General features: G+C 44.3%; 1 protein-coding gene across 7 annotated transcripts in view; it reads right to left on the bottom strand.

The window, feature by feature from the left end:
* The window catches only part of LOC130284828 (glucose-1-phosphate thymidylyltransferase-like), a 548309-nt gene that overhangs the window by 472254 nt on the left and 53433 nt on the right, over window positions 1-22622 (bottom strand). For 6 of the 7 annotated variants that reach the window (XM_056535667.1, XM_056535670.1, XM_056535671.1 and 3 more), the window contains exon 2: window positions 8965-9164. In XM_056535667.1, the coding sequence (XP_056391642.1) occupies window positions 8965-9156 (192 nt within the window). In that variant the 5' untranslated portion in view covers window positions 9157-9164. Of the gene's footprint in view, window positions 1-4288; window positions 4706-8964; window positions 9165-22622 lie in introns of those variants that run through there. The other variant, XM_056535668.1, reaches the window with a different exon arrangement.

Here is a 22622-nt window from a genome sequence, read left to right as displayed (position 1 = left end):
TCCCTCGTGAGAGCCGTATGCACAAGTCTACGCAAAAAAGACATGATGGTAAGTGACCTGGATCTTCCCTTGCAGATTATGTCACGGGTGGCGATGTTATCTGTATCAAACACAACTGACTTACCCTGCCACAGATGACCCCATGTTAGTGCCACTGCCACAATCGGTACAATCTCAAAAAGGGCTGAAGTAGTGGCAAAATCAGGCAGAGCAAGGAGCTCAGGAGACCACAGTTCGGCCAGCCAATGCGTGCCGCTAATGGCCACGTAACCCGCTGAGGCTGCGGCGTCAGTGATAACCACAGGCGAAAATTCGTCAGCAAAATGGATGAACATCGACACCCCTTTCCACCCTGTCAAGTACTGATCCCACATAATTAGGTCGGCTCTGGCTGCTTAGTCCAGGACTATTGAAGAATCCATCTCAGGAGCTGAAGGCAGCAAGGCAAGTAACCTTGAAACAAACACTCTACCCTGAGGAATAATTCTCATGGTGAAGTTCAGCATACCCAAGAGACTCAGGAGCTGATGTCTGTGCGTTGTCGGAGAACGAGTCATGCCGTGTATCACTGCCCGGATGCACTCTAGTTTCTCTCTGGGAAATCTGACCACCATGTCTACTGTGTCTAAAATTACCACCAAGAAGGTGAGAGATGTCGCGGGGCCCTCAAGTTTCCTCTCTGCCACCAGGATGTTTAAGCAAGAGAAAACTGACAGCAGGGTCTGTAAGTCTTTAGGTTCCCTATTCGGACTCTCTAGCAATAGAAAATCGTCCAAATAATGTAGAACGTTGGTGCAGGACCAATGGTAGATCAAAGACCAGTCTAATGCTGAGGCAAAGGTATCAAACAGCCAGGGGCTGCTCTTGGCACCGAAAGTGAGGCGAGTGGCGAAATATAGCCCCCCCCATTTGATACCGTGCCATTGCCATAACTCGGTGAGTATCGGCAATAACTTGAAGGCATCAGAAATATCCGCCTTTGACAGCCAGGTGCAATGGATTCAGGATCCGCTGGATGGCTATATCCACGGACATGTACTTCATTGTGAATTCCTCGGAAGGAATTAGGGAATTGATGCTGGGAGTGCTTAAAGAACGGGGAGCGGACAAATCGTATATCAAACGGTATGTAGTGGAAAACTTCCCACAAGCTACACTAATGGGACTGATCCTCCACTGGTTGAAAGGAGCCCTAGGAAAAGGTCCAATTATAAAACCTTTGGCAATTTCATTCCTTAACAACTCAGCCACTACTTCCGGTTTCTGGATGCTGATTGTAGATTCTGACACTCAAATGTCTCTTCCGGGAGGCTGACTAGGCCGGTGTGAAATCCCTCATTGAACCCTATGCAAAGAAATTCCACCAAATCCGGATCTGGATGGCCATGCAGATATGCCCCAAGAACCTGAATATTGACCCCGTCTAGTCATGTCTGCGACCCAGATTTTTTTAGGGCACTGAGTTTTGGGGTGTGCTCTACGATAGATACTACACACATGCAGCAAACGGCACTGGGTAAATCTGCAGGATGAATGATTAAAATGATTACAAATTTGTGCGTTCCCCATGTAATGCACTGGTATACCAAGCTTATCTACTGCCGGTCCTCATAGTGACTTAGGAACAGAGCTGCCCTCAGCCGCAGATGTGCTGGCTTCAGTGTTAAGGCACCAGTTGGCGGCGTGGGTAGATGACTGACAAATAGCACAAAACGATGATAATCGTAAAATGAAAATCTTCCGTACTTATATCCCAAGGTACTGGTCTAATTCTATGCGCCTGTGCATATCACATCTCTATAGAGACCGAACGCTAAAACAAACTCAGGGATGTTTAGTTTCCTGTTAAGCCTAGGGTCTTTAGCCTTAACAATGACTGATACCTTGCCACATGAAAAAGTCTTGTTATCCAGGACATCTTGCGAAGCCACCAGGAGAGAGGCCAAGTTACATAGTTACATAGTTAGTACGGTTGAAAAAAGACATCAAGTTCAACCAAGGAATTGAAGGGTAGGGGTGTGGCGCGATATTGGGGAAGGGATGGGATTTTATATTTCTTCATAAGCATTAATGTTATTTTGTTCCAGGAATGTATCTAACCCTGTTTTAAAGCTGTTAATTTTTCCTGCTGTGACCAGTTCCTGAGGTAGACTGTTCCATAAGTTCACAGTTCTTATGGTAAAGAAGGCGTGTCGCCCCTTGAGACTAAACCTTTTCTTCTCCAGACGGAGGGAGTGCCCCCTCGTCCTTTGGGGGGGTTTGACCTGGAACAGTATTTCTCCATATTTTTTGCATGGGCCATTAATATACTTATATACATTTATCATATCCCCCCTTAAACGTCTCTTCTCAAGACTAAACAATTGTAACTCCTTTAATCGCTCTTCATAGCTAAGATGTTCCATGCCCCATATTAGTTTAGTCACGTGTCTCTGCACCCTTTCCAGCTCCACAGTGTCCCTTTTATGGACTGGTGCCCAAAACTGAACAGCATATTCCAGGTGAGGCCGTACCAATGCTTTATAAAGGGGGAGTATTATGTCCCTGTTCCTCGAGTCCATGCCTCTTTTTATACATGACAATATCCTGCCGGCCTTGGAAGCAGCAGCCTGACATTGCATGCTATTCTGTAGTCTGTGATCTACAAGTACACCCAGATCCTTCTCTACCAGTGACTCTGCCAGTTTAATACCCCCTAAGACATACGACGCATGCATGTTATTAGTACCCAGATTCATAACTTTACATTTATCCACATTGAACCTCATTTGCCAAGTGGATGCCCAGACACTTAGTCTATCCAAGTCCTCTTGTAACCTATACACATCCTCTATAGACTGTACCATGCTACAAAGCTTGGTGTCATCTGCAAAGATAGAAACAGAGCTGTTAATACCATCCTCTATATCATTGATAAATAAATTAAACAACAGCGGGCCCAGTACTGAACCTTGGGGTACACCACTAATAACCGGGGACCAATCAGAGTACGAATCATTGACCACCACTCTCTGCGTACGATCCATGAGCCAGTGTTCAATCCAGTTACAAACTAAAGTTTCCAAACCCAAACTTACCTGTCAGACGTCTATGAGGGACAGTATCAAACGCTTTAGCAAAATCCAGAAACACTATATCCACAGCCATTCCTCTGTCAAGGCTTCTACTCACCTCTTCATAAAAGCAAATTAGATTGGTTTGACAACTTCTATCCTTAGTAAACCCATGCTGGCTATCACTTATAATACTATTATCCCCTATGTATTCCTGTATGTAATCCCTTATAAGTCCTTCAAACAATTTACCCACAATGCATGTTAAACTTACCGGTCTATAGTTTCCTGGGGAAGACCTAGAGCCCTTTTTGAAGATTGGCACCACATTCGCCTTGCGCCAGTCCCTTGGCACAATACCAGACACCAGTGAATCTCTAAATATCATGAACAGGGGTACAGATATTACTGAACTTACCTCTCTAAGAACTCTTGGTTGCAATCCATCTGGCCCTGGAGATTTGCTTACATTTATATTACTTAACTTACCTTGTACCATCTCTACATTAAGCCAGTTCAGTACATTACATGATGTGTTACCAGCACTGACCTGTCCGATATCAGCTCCTTCTTCCTTAGTATATACAGAACTAAAGAACCCATTCAGTAGCTTTGCTTTCTCTTTATCGCCTGTGACAACCTCCCCATCATCATTATTATTAAGGGGTCCTACATGCTCTGTCCTTGTTTTTTTTGTTTTTATATATGTAAAAAGATATTTAGGATTAGTTTTGCTTTCTTTGGCCACCTGTCTCTCATTTTGAATTTTTGCTGTTAGCACAAATAGGATATCTTTGCTAATGACTTCGGGTATAAAATGAGCCGGGATAAGACTGACTGACGGGGATGACGAACCTGAGGGAATTAACCCAGAGGTCTGCTCAGTAGTAACAACAACGTTCCCTGACCCTAAGGAGGCAGGGGCAGACATGGGAATGGTAGGTGTGGCAGAAGTAGCTGGTGCCAGGTTAGTATCGGAGCCTGCGGCGCCGGTTGCCATTGCAGAAACCACTGGTGTGACGGGTGTAGAGGATGCCGGAGGAACCGCTGGCGTTGAGACAGAGCCGCGAGACTCCAATGCTATCAATCTATCCTGCATCTCCTGCATCAAGGTGGATAGAGAATTAAGGATTGTGTGAATATGAACTAAGGATGGGGGGGTCACAGTCAGACTGATCCTGAGGGTCCGGGGTCCCCTGAGAATGTAAGATTCTAAACAGTTTGGCTTTCCTCACCGTAGCAGGGAAAGGGATCCCCCGACGACTGAGTTCAGCCATGATCTTTGGGCTAGTCCAAGCTCTGAGCGACATCACACTCCCCGCAGCTGATGATCTAGCGGGTGTAGAGGGAGCCGCTGACCCTTCCATGCTCTCAGAGACGTGAGACATCCCCTAGAAAACAATAAAGTGCTATCAGGAAATTACCTTCTACCCTGGGATCCCGCTAAAATACACAAGGAGAGACAGACATGAGGGAGACAGACATGAGGCGCGTGGATTGAAATTCAATCTGCCTCTAGAAGTGCACAAGGACAAGACAGGTGAACTATATATTGTATACCAGAATACGAGGTGCGAGGACTGTCGGGGGCAATCTACCTCTACTGGCACAGTGAGCCTACCCCCCTAACTTAACCATACGTTGAAAGAGAAAAGAGGACTCCAGGATTGACCCGGCAATCCGCCTCAAAAGACGTAAGAAAGCGTGCTTAAAGATAACACCCTTAAAAAAAAAAACAATACTCAAAATGAATTGTGCCCCGACCACCGCCAAGTAATAAAACAACGTGAAATAAACCATATGCTACCTTGCAACAAAAGCAGGTAATGGACCTCTCGGCTGAGAGCGAAGATAGGAAAGAGAGAGACCTATAAATGACAGAAAATAGAAGGAAACTATGACAACCTGCTCCCATAAATACCTTGGATAATAAACCCCCTAAGCAGACAAGGAATACATACTCCAGAGACCCTAATGCACCCTAATACAAGTGGAAAATGAGACACTCGTGACACAAAATATCGACCAGAAAACTTGCAAGACAAGGAAGCTGAGTGTATAACGCCATAAAACATCCATAACCACATACTAGTGATATGACGATTACAGTGCACAGATTTATAGCAGGGTGACATTAAATATATCCTTATTCATGGTGAAAATAAATCCAGTGCCTTACCAAATTCACCTCCCAAATCCTCCCTGAAACAGAGCAGGGCTCTGCGGCTCCCCTGCTCTTCCCCTAACCCTAGCCAGCTCGGGCGTTAAAACGCGTTGTGTTCGAATACATTTATTTTATTACTTTATATCGCTACTGCCTGAGTGTCCTTGGGACTACTGCTGCTAATCACCTGTTGCGCCATTTAACTCCCTGAGTGGTTGGAGGCTTTATTATTGTATCTTCCTCTAACCCTGGTATACAGGAAACACCACCCCTCCGCCCCCCACCCCCCACAACATGTGTGTGTAACCAAGCGTCCCTCCCCTTGCTAACTGCGTGCTACCTGGTATGCATATGCCATGAAAACCGGCCAGCATACTGAATTCCTGCAGCCTCCGTCTGTGCTGCTCCACGCTGTGCCCTGACCAGCGCGACAAGCACTAGGAATCCCGGCGGTGAGACATGCGGCCCCATGACTAGCGGCAAGTACGGCTGAACGAGGCCGAGGAGAACACAGAGGACCTCTGTAAGCTCCGAGAGCAGCGCGCCTCGCTACCTCTATGCATGAAGCTCGGCGCCGTGCATGCGATGTAAACATCATCCCGTGCACAGACGCCACAAAGAACCAAGGGCCGGTACTGTGGAGGTCTGCAAAGAGTGGTCCGCAGGTACAGCCGCAGCGAGGGCTAGGAAACACCGAGAATCTGGTAAGCTCCTGGGAGCGGCGCCCCTTGCTGCAACCCCCCCGGGATGCCCAGTGCTGTGCGTGTTATGATAACAATCACATGCACGGCCGCCGCCTTCAATATGCCGCACCTAGCGCTCGAACACTAGGGAGAATCGGGGTGTACCACTGCCTAACGAGGGGCTACGTGGGCTACCGGGCTACTGCAGTGCTGTAGCAGAGACTCAAGCCTCGGGGTCACTGCTTAAGTAAGGCCCTGACCCCTCCCACAAATTAGGTTAACTGTTTTCAGCTAACCTCCACTTGTCACTCCGGTATCCACATCGCAGCGGCTGACAGCGCCGCTGCGATGCGATCACTGTGAGCTCCTATTGGCTATGCGTGGCAATTATGTGGCAACGAATCCCTGGCAACAGCAACAGATCTCCCAGAAGCTGCCGCCTGCCAGCATGCACTGACAGGTGTGCATTTCTGCTCCTGCGCTCCATTCAAGAGCACCGGAGCATTAGTGTCTCACCCACAATATATTTATAATGATTAATCACCAGTTATGAGTGCTACATGATGCTAATATTATAAGCAAATGATATTTTACTTTGTTTAGTAATGTTTTGATTGCTGTTGATATGTTATGATGTCATTGGCCCCGCCCCCTACCTGTACTTTGGCGTTTTTTTTTATGTATTTATATGCAAGCATGTTCATTTTATAGTATCCTGATCTGAGGAAGGGAGGGATCTTCCCGAAACGCGTCATCGCATGTTTTTTATTTACCAAGAAAAATGGTTATACTGTGGACCTTAAACTAAGCTTTGGTCCTATTCCGTCATTCTGAAGGAGCCGCAGCGCCATCTACAAAGGGTATTTTTTTAAAGCCTCTCCGCATTTTTTCCAGGACAGTGCTACTGTTTTCCTGCTACCCAGAAGGCCTGGCAGCGACTCTGCAACTTCAGTACCCCATTATCGCTGGGGTTATATGCCTGTATTATCTTCTCTAAGGTGAGCGGCCATCTTTATGGTTCCTGTCCAGTTCTGGACCACTTTAGCTCCCGTTACCAAGGGTAATACACCAGGTGCAGGTATCGGTCTCTCGATTTTTTCTCCCTTACAGATTCTCTTATTGGCCTTTTCCCAACAGCAATTTTAAGATCTCTCCACAGGTGTTCAGTGGGATTTAGATCTGGACTCATTGCTGGCCACTTCAGAGCTCTCCAGCGCTTTGTTGCCATCCATTTCTGGGTGCTTTTTGACATATGTTTGGGGTCATGGTCCTGCTGCAAGACCAAAGATCTCGGACACAAACCCAGCTTTTTGACACTGGGGGGTACAGTGCGACCAAAAATCAGTTGATAATCCTCAAATTTAATGATGCCTTGCACACATTCAAGGCACCCAGTGCCAGAGTCTGCAAAACAGCGACAAAACATCAATTAACCTCCACCATATTTCACTGTAGGTACTGTGTTCTTTTCTTTGTAGGCCTCATTCCATTTGTGGTAAACAGTAGAATGATGTGCTTTACCAAAAAGCTCTATCTTGGTCTCATCTGTCCACAAGACATTTTCCCAGAAGGATTTTGGTTTACTCAAGTTAATTTTGGCAAAATGTAGTCTTGCTTTTTTATGTCTCTGTGTCAGAAGTGGGGTCCTCCTGAGCCTCCTGCCATAGAGTTTCATTTCATTTAAATGTTGACGGATAGTTCACGCTGACACTGATGCTCCCTGAGCCTGCAGGACAGCTTTAATATCTTTGGAAGTTGTTTGGGGCTGCTTATCCACGATCCGGATTATCCTGTATTGACACCTTTCTTCCATGCCCACGGAGATTAGCTATAGTGCCCTGGGTTGCAAACTTCTTGATAATGTTGCGCACTGTGGACAAAGGCAAACCTAGATCTCTCGAGATGGACTTGTAACTTTAGATTGTTGATATTTTTCCCCAATTTTGGTTCTCAAGTCCTCAAACAGTTCTCTTCTTCTCTTACTTTTGTCCATGCTTAGTGTGGCACAAACAGACACACAATGCAAAGTATAAGTAAACTTCTCTCCTTTTTATCGGCTTTCAGGTGTGATTTTTATATTGCCCACACCTGTTACTTTGCCTTTAGGTGAGTTTAAAGGAGCATCACATGCTTGAAACAATCTTATTTATCCACAATTTTGAAAGGGTGCCAATAATTTTTGTCCAGACCATTTTTGGAGTTTGGTGTGACATTTTGTCCAATTTGCTTTTTTTCCTCCCTTTTTTGGTTTAGTTCCAATACACACAAAGGGAATAAACATGTTTATAGCAAAACATGTTACTGCAATCCTTTTCTGTGAGAAATAATTAATTTTCCTGAAAAATTTCAGGGGTGCCAACATTTACGGCCATGACTGTATTTCCCTTATGTGCTGGGGTACCCAAGAGGGTGCTCTGTGACTTTCTAACTGCAAAATGGAAGGTCTTGTGAGGCCTCCCTTGTATGCAGTGAATAGTGTTTACTGTTTCACAAATTGCTGAAAAGAAAAAAGCTGGCAATGTCCGAAAGATGTATCACAACAGTGCCCAAGTTCATCCTCGTCCACCACTTTAAGCACTTACCATGGGCACCAGAATTGAAACATGAGGCAATGGAAGAGGGAGGCTTGATCTGATACAACATGTTTCCTTGTACAACATTGGGACAAAATATTATGTGGTCGTTGATTACCTAGAGAAGAGATGGCGCCAGGATAAACAGTGGAAAGACGACAAGCTGGTTCTGTGTTTTGTTCTCACAAAAAAAAAAGTGCTCCTGCAATTCTTGTGTATATTACATTAAAGTGTACCACATATCTAGATACTGTTGCAGACTAAATACACACCTCCCTAAAAGCTGTGTTCCTTAATGGCAGTGACCAATCTAATTGAGCAACTGTGTGATTTGGGGAAAAGGAGTATGATCCCTGGAAGGTGCACCTCACAACTTGCAGAAGTTAAAGCATCTGCTGTTTACCAGGTACCACATGACTCCTACAGACGTCTTCTGGGGTTGATACACACCACACAAAATATCACTTGAAAAAAAAAAAAAAAAGACTTACAACAATAAAAATATCTTTAGGGTCAAGTGCTGATTTTAAAGCCTCTATCCAATAAGAAATTAAAGGGGAACCTCCAATTGGAAGTAATGGCTTTGGCGTTCCAATGAGATCTTGCAATCGTTGTTCATTTACATTCTGTAGATCTTTCAGAAGTCTTGTTCCGTAGCCAGCAGCCAAGATTACCGCCTTCATTTTAAGCCCTAGGATAAAAAAAATAAAAAATAAAATGTATTTATATATATATATATATATATATATACATATATACACACATACATACATACACACACACACACACAGAATATAATATTATATATATATATATATATATATATATATATATATATATTCTACACGCACACACTTTCCCTTTATAAGTCAATTACAATTATTTTAAAGTGAACTTGTTGCTTTAAAAACCTGTATGATTTGGTTATATTAAGTGTGGCAGAAGTAAGTAAGCAGTATTTATTTTCCAAGCTTTATTACATTTTAAAACATGGTGGACAAACAATATAATTACACTCAAGAAAACGAGCTACAGCAGTTTCACACTACGCACTTCTTCCAGTTCACTGGTTTAAAAGACCAGACACCAAATAAACTCTTCTAAACTAAATCAGGCTATGTTGCCTAACTACTCCTAACACTCCTCCCACCCTTAAAAATTTCAGAGCTTTATAAAGCTCTGTATACTACCGTGCACAAAGCCCTGCTTTTCTGCCCACAATTCCTGTATTTTGCCTCCACACAAAGACACAGCTGCAGGGACAGGACAGGTTTTCTTAACCTAAAAATATACACATTTTTTAACTAATGTATACTATGTATACTCTAAAAAACCTCAATGAGCATGTAATACCACGGGCACTGCCTGCATCTTTACTCTGCTCCGTCTGCTTAAGGAGCAGAGTGGCGACTAGGACTGTCAATCACCCTACAGCAGCAAGATTACAGACAGAGCACTTGGAATAGGCAAGTATAGCTCCCTGCTCAGGGGATTACTTACTGGGATGGCAGGGGACACTTTTACACATCATATCCTCACCATCCCTGATGGCAGGAACCTCTCCCGGGGATGGTGAGAAAGAAGATTTTACCATATATAAACACACTGCCACATGTTATATATAGTAAGATCTGATGACAGGTTCCCTTTAAATCACAATTCCCTTTCAGTGTATGCCAATGACAGCATATAGCAGACTGAACTATTGAATCCATAAAAAAAAAATAAAAAGAAAAAAGCAGCAACTTTCATGTCCAGTAGAGGTCCTATCCTTTTGGTACATTTATTTTTTGTCGGTCCAGTTTATTTCGTCTTTTCATAAGACTCTTCTATAGTTTGTGCTTGGTATCCTCTTTCAACCATAAGCTGAAATATCCAACATCTTGTTTTTATTATTAAATGGGCACTATCATCAACTTTTTTTTTTTATATGTTGTAGTACATATGTACTACAACATATCTCTAATATATTTTCATTATTTAATTTTTTTTTGTTTTGTTTTAGCCGCAGGCTGGAGTGACGTCACGCCTGAATTTGGACCGATGCCGGCCAGGCAATCGGTCCGAATTCATTCAGCCTGTGCTCGCTCCCTGCCTGTCAATCAGACAGTCGGGAGCGAGCGCATTGGCTCCCTGGCCTCAGACGCTGGCCACTCCTCCCGCACCACGCCGCTGATGCTGCCCCTGCATGCCGCTGATGCTGCTGGACTCTGCAGTTTGTTTTTATGTATGGGGATCGGGGTTTCAACACGAGGGTTGCAAGGAGAGTGGGGCGTGGGGTTTCAACACGGGGGTTGGTGTTTTAACATGGGGGTCGGGGGACAGAGGGAACGGGGTAGCGCCGCGCTGCGCTCATGGCCCCAACTTATTGTTTTCAACACAGGGTGCCTCCAGCTGTTTCACCACTACAACTTCCAGAATGCCCTGACAGCCAATAGATGTCAGGGCAAGCTGGAAGTTGTAGTGGTTTAACAGCTGGAGGCACCCTGTATAGATGAACTAAGGGCGGAAGTGTCGGACCAAGCAGGCATCAGTGATGTCGTGACAAAAATACCTTTTTAATATAGTAAAAGAAAAATTTAAAGCAGGGAGGGGGTTAGGGATAGATGGGCAATAGGCAGGGACAGAAAAAAAAAAATAGGATGGTGGGAGCTACACTTTAATCCCTTAAGGACCTAGGGCGTATGGATACGCCCTGGCTTTCTGGTACTTAAGGACCCAGGACGTATCCATACGCTTGTGGGAATTTCTGTCCCCGTGGCGCGGGGACCGGATCGGGGTGCCTGCTGATATCGATCAGCAGACACCCCGGGCAAATGCCCAGAGGGGTCATCAGACCCCCCCATGTTGGCGATCGGCGCAAATCGCAAGTGAATTCACACTTGCGATTTGCGCCGATTCGGGTCTATGGTGACCAGATGACCTGGAATAGAAGGGGGATCGCGGTTGTCCATGACACCCACGATCCCCCTGAAGAGATAGGAGTGAGGTGGCAGGGGTGCCACCCCTTCCATCCCTGCTATTGGTCATCAAAACGCGATGACCAATAGCAGATCGGGGGCGGGGGGGCTTTACTTTCGATTTCCCCATCCTGCCCACCCACAATAGGCGGGGCAGAACGGGGAAACGACACAGGACTGGCACCGAAGTCCACTCACCCATCGGCGACGGCAGCGGGCGACGATCGACGGAAGAAGAGGATGGCGACGCAGCTCCGTGGATTCTACGGAAGCCGGTGAGTTGCTTAGCAACATCTGGAGGGATACAGTCTGAGACCACTATAGAGTGATCTCTAAACTGTAGCCCTCCAGATGTTGCAAAACTACAACTCCCAGCATGCCCAGAAAGCTGTTTAGGCATGCTGGGATTTGTAGTTTTGCAACAGCTGGAGAGCTATAGTTTGAGACCACTGCACAATGATCTCTATACTGTCGCTCTCCAGCTCTTGCAAAACTACAACTCCTAGCATGCCCACATAGCAGTTTGCTGTCTGGGCATGCTGGGATTTGCAGTTTTGCAACATCTGGAGGTCCACAGTTTGGAGATCACTGTGCAGTGGTCTCTAAACTATAGCTCTCCAGATGTTTCAAAGCTGCAAATCCCAGCATGCCCAGACAGCAAACTGCTATGTGGGCATGCTGGGAGTTGTAGTTTTGAAGCAGCTGGAGATTTGTCCCCCCATGTGAATGTACAGGGTACATTCACACAGGCAGGTTTACAGTTAGTTTTCTGCTTCAAGTTTGGGCTGCGGCAAATTTTTAGTCGCAGCACAGACTCCTAGCTCACTGTAAACACCCGCCAGTGTGAACGTACAGGGGTGTGGAAATTTTATAGAAAACTACTTGTCCACGGGACTAAAATGGAGCAAAATCTACTTGTCCCTCATGACGATCCACTTGTCCGGGCCAATTTTCGCTTTTTTACGCTCTAATTTTTTCCTCCTCGCCCTATAATAGCCATAACTACCTACCTTAATTTTTCAATAACATATTCTCTGAACCCAAAAAAATATATATATTAAGGGAAGTGAAATTGAAATAGTAAAAGAACATTTTGTAGATTTGGTGGTTTTCTTTTCTAAGCCATTTACCTTGTGGTTGAGGTAACATGTTAGTTTTATACTTTAGGCCGCCTGATTACAGCAATACCAGATTTGTATCGTTTACGTCATGTTTTACTAATTCTGAACTTTTTTCTAATTTTTTTGCGCCATAATCTGTTTTTTGTATTGGTACCATTTTGGTATTGATCTGACTTTTTAACTTTTTTTTCTGGGATATTATAAAAATTGCAAATCTGTGGTTTGGTATTTTTTTTTTACATTTACCATACGGGATACATAATGTTATATTTTAATAGGTTGTACAATTACGCACGAAGCGATACCAAATATGTTTATTTTTATTATGTTTGCATGTTTTTATATAGGAAAAGGGGGTGATTTGAACTTTTAACATGGAAGTGGTTAATGCAGCGGTCTTCAAACAGGGGCACAGTTTGAAGACCACTGGGTTAATGTGTGTCTTTCAAACTTTTATTAAAACATTTTTTTTTTTTTTTTTTTTACACTTTATTCATCTGTCTGAGGAATCTAATGATTCCTCATAAGTGTAATAGAGTTCTATTGAACTCTATTAATCTGTGTGCTCTGTGATCCATTGAGAGAGCCTAGTCCAGCCAGGATCTATTAATGACAGAGCCGGGACAGGAGGAAGCAGAGGTAAGCCCTCCGGCTACCTCCATAGTGGATCGCCCCCCTGCGATTGCGCTGTGGGGGGGGGGGGGCGATCCACCCCACTAGCCCATCAGGGAGCATTGACATCTCCCTTTAGAAGCCGCTGTCAGCGGCGATCTAAAGGGTTAATAGCCAGCCGCGGCGATCGCCGCATGCTGGCTATTAGCGGCGGCCCCCGGCTACTGAGAACAGCCGGGGACTGCAGAGTATGGAGGGGGCAGGAATCCCGAGCCCGCTCCATACTCCCCTGTGAGCGCTGCATGCATATCCCCGTGCAGACGTGCCTCCTCCCCTCAGCTCTCCGAAGCTACAGCTGGGGGGAGTGAAGGCAGAGGACGCAGGTCTGCACGGGGAGAAATAAGCCACGCTCCCTCATCTCCCCCCGCATGTCTGCAGAGCAGGGGACAGAAGACAAATACTGTACACAGCTTCTCATCTCCCCTGCTCTGCTTCGGAGGACACAGGCTGCAGAGTATGGAGCGGGCAGGAGTCGGGAGCCCGCTCCATACAGACTGCAGATGGCTGCTGCACTTGTCAGGTCCGGCCCTGCTTGCCCGAAGCCGGGCTAAGGGCCGGACAAATTTACCTGCCCGGCGCCCAAAACTGCTAGTCCCGGGCATCGGGCGATAGGAATTCCACATCCCTGAACGTACCCTAAAAACACTACACTACACTACACTACCACATAATAAAGAGTAAAACACTACATACACACCCCCTTACACTGTCCCCCCCCCCCCAATAAAAATTAAAAACGTATCGTACGGCAGTGTTTCCAAAACGGAGCCTCCATCTGTTGCAAAACAACAACTCGCAGCATTTCCGGACAGCCACTGACTGTCCAGGCATGCTGGGAGTTTAGCAACAGCTGGAGGCACCCTGTTTGGGAATCACTGGCGTAGAATACCCCTATGTCCACCCCTATGCAATCCCTATGAAGTTCTCAAATGCGCAAGGTGCTCTCTCACTTCAGAGCCCTGTCGTATTTCAAGGAAACAGTTTAGGGTCACATATGGGGTATTTCCGTACTCGGGAGAAATTGCACTACAAATTTGTGGGCCTTTTTTTTCCTTTTACCCCTTATGAAAAGGAAAAGTTGGGGTCTACACCAGCCTGTTAGTGTAAATTTTTTTTCTTTTTTAAACTAACATGCTGGTGTTGCCCCATACGTTTTATTTTCACAAGCAGTAAAAGTAAAAAAAGACCCCCAAAATTTGTAACGCAATTTCTCCTGAGTACGGAAATACCCCATATGTGGGCATAAAATGCTCTGCGGGCGCACAACAGGGCTCAGGAGTGAGAGTGCACCATGTACATTTGAGGACTAAATTGGTGATTTGCACAGGGGTGGCTGATTTTACAGCGATTCTGACATAAACGCAAAAAAATGAATACCCACATGTGGCCCCATTTTGGAAACTACACCCCTCACGGAAAGTAACAAGGGGTATAGTGAGCCTAACACCCTCCTACAGGTGTTTGACAAAATAGTTGGATGGGAAAATGAGGAAAAAAAAAAGTTTTCGCTAAAATGCTGGTGTTACCCTAAAGTTTTCATTTTCACAAGGGAAAATACGAAAAAAAAGCCCCCCAAAATTTGTAACCCCATTTCTTCTGAGTAAGAACATACCCTATTTGTGGATGTAAAATGCTCTGCGGGCGAACTACAATGCTCAGAAGAGGAGGAGCGCCATTGGGATTTTGAAGAGAAAATTTGTCCGTAATTGAAGGCCACGTGTGTTTACAAAGCCATCATAGGGCCAGAACAATGGACCCCCCCACATGTGATCCCATAAGGGGTGCAGTGAGCATTTATGCCCCACAGGTGTCTGACAGATTTTTGGAACAGTGATCCGTGAAAATGAAAAATTAAATTTTTCATTTGCACAGCCCACTGTTCCAAAGATCTGTCAAACGCCAGTGGGGTGTAAATACTCACTGCACCACTTATTAAATTCTGTGAGGGGTGTAGTTTTCAAAATGGGGTCACGTGGGGGGGGGGGGGTCGACTGTTCTGGCACCATGGGGGGCTTTGTAAACGCACATGGCCCCCCGACTACAATTCCAAACAAATTCTCTTTCAAAAAGCTCAATGGCGCTCCTCCTCTTCTGAGCATTGTAGTGCGCCAGCAGAGCCCTTGGGGTATTTTCATACTGAGAAGAAATGGGGTTACAAATTTTGGTGGTCATTTTCTCCTATTACCCCTTGTAAAAATGTAAAATTTGGGGAAAACACAGCATTTTAGTGAAAAAAATTTTTTATTTTCATTTACACATCCAACTTTCACAAAAAGTCGTGAAATACCTGTGAGGTGTTATGGCTCAATGTACCCCTTGTTACGATCCTTGAGGGGTGTAGTTTCCAAAATAGTATGCCATGTGTTTTTTTTTTTTTTTTTTTTTTAGCTGTTCTGGCACCCTAGGGGCTTCCTATATGCGACATGCCCCCCAAACACCCTTTCAGCAAAATTTGCTTTCCAAAAGCTAAATGTGACTCCGTCTCTTCTGAGCATTGTAGTTCGCTCGCAGAGCATTTTACGTCCTAACATCTATATACTCAGAAAAGATGGGGTTACAAATTTTTTTTTTGGGGGGGGGGGGCATTTCCTCCCATTACCCTTTGTAAAAATGATAAATTTGGGGGGAAAACTGCACTTTAGTGAAAAAATTTTTTTTTTTTTTCATTTACACATCCGACTTTAACGAAAAGTCGTCAAACACCTGTGGGGTGTTAAGGCTCACTGGACCCCTTGTTACGTGCCTTGAGGGGTGTAGTTTCCAAAATGGTATGCCATGTGGGGGTTTTCTGCTGTTCTGGCACCATAGGGGCTTCCTAAATGTGACATGCCCCCCAAAAACCTTTTAAGCAAAATTCACTCTCCAAAATCCCATTGTCGCTCCTTCCCTTCTGAGCCCTCTACTGCGCCCGCCGTACACTTGACATACACATAAGAGGTATTTCCTTTCTCGAGAGAAATTGGGTTACAAATTTTTTTTTGGGGGGGGGGGATTTTTCATCTATTACCCCTTGTAAAAATTCAAAAACTGGGTCTACAAGAACATGCCAGTATAAAAAAATTAAGATTTTGAATTCTCCTTCACTTTGCTGCTATTCCTGTGAAACACCTAAAGGGTTAACAAACTTTCTGAATGTCATTTTGAATACTTTTAGGGGTGCAGTTTTTATAATGGGGTCATTTATGGGGTATTTTTTTATAAGAAAGCCCTTCAAATCCACTTCAAAACTGAAGAGGTCCCTGAAAAATTCCGATTTTGAAAATGTTGTGAAAAATTGGAAAATTGCTGCTGAACTTTGAAGCCCTCTGGTGTCTTCCAAAAGTAAAAACATGTCAACTTTATGATGCAAACATGAAGTAGACATATTGTATATGTGAATCAATGTATAATTTATTTGGAATATCCATTTTCCTTATAAGCAGAGAGCTTATAACGGCTGTCCGGGCATGCTGGGAGTTGAAGTTTTGCAACATCTGGAGGCCCGCAGGTTGAAGACCACTATTGGGTTCAAAATCTTTATTTTTTTAGATTTTGCACCTATAAATTGGGTACATCTTATATGCCGGTGCTTCCCCTGGGGGCGAAAAATACGGTATATTCTCTCCAGAACTACAGACGCCAGCCAGGTTCCACCTGAGATGCCCACATGGTGACAGAACAATGGTTACCCTTGATGCGATGTACCCAGCTTGTCCAGGAGCAGCAGCTAAATCGCACAAGGAAAATACAAATGGTTTCTTATTTGACTTAAGACTTATAAGCCTTAAGACTTATTATTTGATTAAGTGTAACAAGTGCATGGAATCATACCATTTAGTTAGTCGAATAGATTAAATGGGCACTGTCAGATACAATAACTTTTGATATGTTATAAAGCATGCAAAAATAAAAAATAAATTGCAATTGCTTTAAAAAAAAAAAATGTAAAAAAAAATTGTATTTCATACTGAAAAAGCCAGTCAAAAAAGTGGCCACTAGGGGTGCCCCTGCCTCCTGGAACACATACTAGTCCTGCAGTGTCAAGTGGTCAGACACGTCATGGACACCATAAGTGATTGAAAGGGCTGCAGGCAGGTCCAGGGCCATCTACGAGTCAGAGCAGTGAGTGAGTAGAAGAGAGGGACACGTCCCATGCCTCTGCATGGACAGAAACCTCACTGAGCAATGATTGCAAGTAAATAAAAAAGGTAATTCTGAGAGAAATATAGGTCAGGATTAGAAATGACCGCATTTGTCGAAAATTCGATTCGGCTGATTCGACGAATTTCCCCCCAAAATTTGGTTCAATCCGAATTTATTTGCAGTGAATCGCTATTAAAAACAGCTATTTCCGGGCAACAGAAAGCCTCAATAGGGGTGTAGAACACTTTGCCTTGTCGTAAAATGCATGTGCTGTGTTAGTGAAATAATACTGTTATTCAGTATAACATACAGATCACATTCGCAGCTATCAGAATCACTGCTGCAAAGCAGCACAAATGACAGAGCCTGATAATTGGAATGGGCAAACTTTAAATCCTTTTTTGGAGGACCCAGCCGCGGTAATTCCAGCTCCAATAGTGTATAATTGCTGCAGTGTAAACTATGGAAAAGCTCCTAGTTGTATCTTAACCCCTTAACGACCAAGGACGTATATTTACGTCATATCGGGGTCGGTCCCAGCATGTATCTGATGCCGGGACTCGGGGCCAATAGCGCGTGGCAGCGGTCTAAAGGGTTAAAAGAAGTGGGGAGCCTATTAACAAAAGAGGATCCACCAACAACACAATGGGGGGCTCAATCCACCAATAGAAAGGTTATAATAAATAGTATTTGGGTGCTACTACAGTGTACAAATCAACAATGAATCAAGAAAGAAAAGCAGCAAGTGGTACACTGAAAATAGAGCACACCAAATCATGCATAGAGTAATGCAAAAAAAATTTATTACAAAAAACACACATAGTGTACACAACAAATGGACTTGGGGAGAAAAAGGATTAAAAACCATTAAAACAGCTCATTTAGAGCACAAACTCAGCTCTAGTGAGGGGACATGAACCCCCTCCACTAGATAAGCTCCCCTCCTGAGATAGATATACAACAATAATGATAATAACAAAACTATCCCATCCAGTCCAGACTGCATGCAATTAATTCCTCATATATACACATAGTTACAGTGCAACAGTAATAGTCACCAGTCCAGAATGGATGGAAGGAGAAATAGAGGTAATCAGCCAATATAGTCAGGACGGGGCGACGGGGCCACGGAACCCCACGCGTTCCGTCGCTCCTATGCTACTTCCTCAGGGATGTTTGTGCCTAGAAAGACTCCCCACTTTATATACATACATAATTAAGAAAATAGCTTGCAAGTGTGTTAGAGTGGTGTCCTGATGCGCCGCGCCATCATTCTATGGAGTCGGCGACAACTTCCGATATTGGGAATAGTCATTTCCTGTGTGATGAGCCGCATCACATGACCGGTGGAACGCACAGGCCAAACACAGCGCGCCGACATCGGAACACAACCCAGCCAGAGCGCGCCCCACCGCGCATGCGCCCGAACCATAATGAACCGCAACATGTGACCGCTGGAGCGCATCACATGACTTACATCAAGAATGATATATACTCGCGTTATATATACAAAGTAAGTACCTTTAATCAATAATACCATAAATTGACACTTAAATAAATAAGAAAAATATTAGAAATAAATATGAATAGTTAATAGTTAAATAGGAATAATAAATTAATAGTTTAATAATATACAAGTGTTAACCCCTTAAGGACACATGACGTACTGGAACGTCATGTGTCCACTCCCGATCTATAACGCGGGGCCACGCCGTGGCCCTGCGTCATAGCGGTTCGGGCCCGGCCTCTAACAACGGCCGGGACCCGTGGCTAATAGCGCGCGGCATTGATCGCTGTGCCGCGCGCTATTAACCCTTTAGACGCGGCGTTCAAAGTTGAACGCCGCGTCTAAAGTGAAACCGAAAGCATGCCGGCTAGCTCAGTGGGCTGTTCGGGATAGCCGCGGTGAAATCGCGGCATCCCGAACAGCTGACAGGACAGCGGGAGGGCCCCTACCTGCCTCCTCGCTGTCCGATCGCCGAATGACTGCTCAGTGCCTGAGATCCAGGCATGAGCAGTCATGCGGCAGAATCATCGATCACTGGTTTCTTATGAGAAACCAGTGATCAATGTAAAAGATCAGTGTGTGCAGTGTTATAGGTCCCTATGGGACCTATAACACTGCAAAAAAAAAGTGCAAAAAAAAAGTGAATAAACATCATTTAACCCCTTCCCTATTAAAAGTTTGAATCACCCCCCTTTTCCCATAAAAGAAAAAACACAGTGTAAATAAAAATAAACATAAATGGTATCGCCGCGTGCGGAAATGTCCGAATTATAAAAATATATCGTTAATTAAACCGCACGGTCAATGGCGTGCGCGCAAAAAAATTCCAAAGTCCAAAATAGTGCATTTTTGGTCACTTTTTATATCATGAAAAAATGAATAAAAAGCGATCAATAAGTCCTATCAATGCAAAAATGATACCGTTAAAAACTTCAGATCATGGCGCAAAAAATGAGCCCTCATACCGCCCCATACACGGAAAAATAAAAAAGTTATAGGGGTCAGAAGATGACAATTTTAAACGTATACATTTTTCTGCATGAAGTTATGATTTTTTCCAGAAGTGCGACAAATTCAAACCTGTATAAGTAGGGTATCATTTTAATCATATGGACCTACAGAATAAAGGTAAGGTGTCATTTTTACCGAAATATGTACTACGTAGAAACGGAAGCCCCCAAAAGTTACAAAATGGCGTTTTTTTTTTTCAATTTTGTCTCACAATGATTTTTTTTCCCGTTTCACCGTAGATTTTTGGGCACAATGACTGACGTCATTACAAAGTAGAATTGGTGGTGCAAAAAATAAGCCATCATATGGATTTTTAGGTGTCAATTTGAAAGAGTTATGATTTTTTAAAGGCAAGGAGCAAAAAACGAAAATGCAAAAACGGAAAAACCCCCGGTCCTTAAGGGGTTAAAGATACAATACAAGTTAATGAGTTACACAATATGTTGAGACGCCCCCTAACAAAAACATGATTATAGACATTAAATCATATAAATTTACACAGAAAAAAATTTATATTAATGAATTAAAAAAATAATTAATAAATAAAAAATTTAAAAAATATTATATATATATATATATATATATATATATTTGTTAGTGATTAAAAACAATGCATTGTATACCGGTTATTAAATTACACCAAATTATTAAAGACACTCCTCTAAAAAAGAAAGAAAATGTGACACCGCTCAAACAGACTTGCAAGGTATTTTCTTAATTAATTATGTATGTATATAAAGTCGGGAGTCTTTCTAGGCACAAACACCCCTGAGGAAGTCGCATAGGAGCGACGGAACATGTGGGGTTCCGTGGCCCCGTCCTGACTGTATTGGCTGATTACCTCTATTTCTCCTTCCATCCATTCCGGACTGGTGACGATTACTGTTGCACTGTAACTATGTGTATATATGAGGAATTAATTGCATGCAGTCTGGACTGGATGGGATAGTTTTGTTATTATCATTATTGTTGTGCATCTATCTCAGGAGGGGAGCTTATCTAGTGGAGGGGGTTCATGGCCCCTCACTAGGGCTGAGTTTGTGCTCTAAATGAGCTGTTTTAATGGTTTTTAATCCTTTTTCTCCCCAAGTCCATTTGTTGTGTACACTATGTATTTTTTTGTAATAAAATTATTTTGCATTATGCATGATTTGGTGTGCTCTATTTTCAGTGTACCACTTGCTTCTTTTCTTTCTTGATTCATTATTAACAAAAGAGTACACATGAAAGTGGTGTTGGACAGGGCACTGGACCCAAAATGGAAATTGTGAAAGGGGGGGGGTTAAATTCTTTAATAATGTGTGAAGATATTAATGGTAATACTGATTGTAACTATATGATGAAGTTTTAATTGAGATATAAAGGAATAATAGAACAAAGATAAAAAAAAAATTCCTGCTCCAGGTCTACCTGCTGCTGCTGAGTTGCTTCACTATGTGGATAAAGACTGTAGACTTAGGCTGCTGCTCATAGATACTGCTCCAGCCACCCCCCCCCCCCCCCCCCCCCCCCCCCCCCCCCCAGCAGCCATGGCAGTGGAATGTGAGCGCAGTGGAATGTGAGCCCCACAGGGCTCATGTGGCCGTGAGATGTAGGCGCCACATCTCCAGTGCCCTGACAGCCATCGTTTTCCAACACGTGTTGTAGGAAATGAAGCAGTGGAATGACATCGTTCATCCCGTAATCCTGGCAAATGACTAATAATGTGGCTTCCTCAAGGGGCCTGAGCAAACGGCAGGTGTCATGTATGAGCGGCCACTGAAGTTACAAAGGGGAGTCCCCCTATCCGCTTGGATTGAGAAATCTTTGATGGCTTTTCTCTGTTCGTATAGTCTGTCCAACATATGGAGGGTGGAATTTCAACCGGTGGAAACATTGCATATCAGACTATGTTGTAGGATGCCATTCTGAAGCTGCAGCTCAAGAAGGGAGTGCTTTGCGGTGTACGAGTGGCTGAAGTGCATGCAAAGTTTCCTTCCCATTGTTAGGATGTCTTTCAATTGGAAGGGGGGGGGGGGGGAGGGGGAACTCCAGGAACCGCATGACAACCAGATAGAACAAGTTTGCCATGCAGGTCGCATGGCTCAGGCTTCCTTGATGCAGCGCAGACAAGATGCTCTTCCTGTCGTTGGTCACTAGTTTTCGTGGAGTAAGCCATGATTCAATATCTTTATGGATCACTTAGCAGTTCTTCCCCGTGTGACTCCGTTCGTCAAGGAAAACCACGTGAAGAACAGAGTGACACCAACGTGCCCTGCACACATGGTATGCTAGAGAGGCACTGAGACTTGTCCATGCATTGGAGGCCGAGGACACGGTGGAGGATGAGGAGGCAGAGTCGCACACTGTCGCAGGTCCAACAGCCTGAGAGTGTGGAGGTGGAAGTGGCATGACCTGGCAAAGTTGCTGTTGTGGCTGCGCAGGAACCACATTCACCCAGTGGGTCGAAAAGGACACGTATTGTCCGTAGTTTCAGCTCCACACGTTGGCGCTGCCTTGTACTTTGGTACACACCCACAGGCTTAAGCCCCTTCTGCACCCGGCTCCAAAGTGCGATCGGCTTCATCATCATCAAGTTGTGTCCGCATGTCACTGATGTCCTTCTCAGGATTCCTCAACAGTGTTTGCTTCAGGAGCCTGATGGCTCGCAACACCACTCCCCACAACACTCTCCGCATCACTACTTGCCCACCTAGCGGAGGATGTCTCCTCCACTGCTTGACTGGGCAGTAGCTGCTGACTGTCCTCTAGTAAAT

Source organism: Hyla sarda, chromosome 8 (assembly GCF_029499605.1).
Source record: "Hyla sarda isolate aHylSar1 chromosome 8, aHylSar1.hap1, whole genome shotgun sequence".
NCBI lineage: Eukaryota > Metazoa > Chordata > Amphibia > Anura > Hylidae > Hyla > Hyla sarda.
Note: the sequence above shows the minus strand (reverse complement) of the source record. Positions and strands in the feature narration are given on the sequence as shown.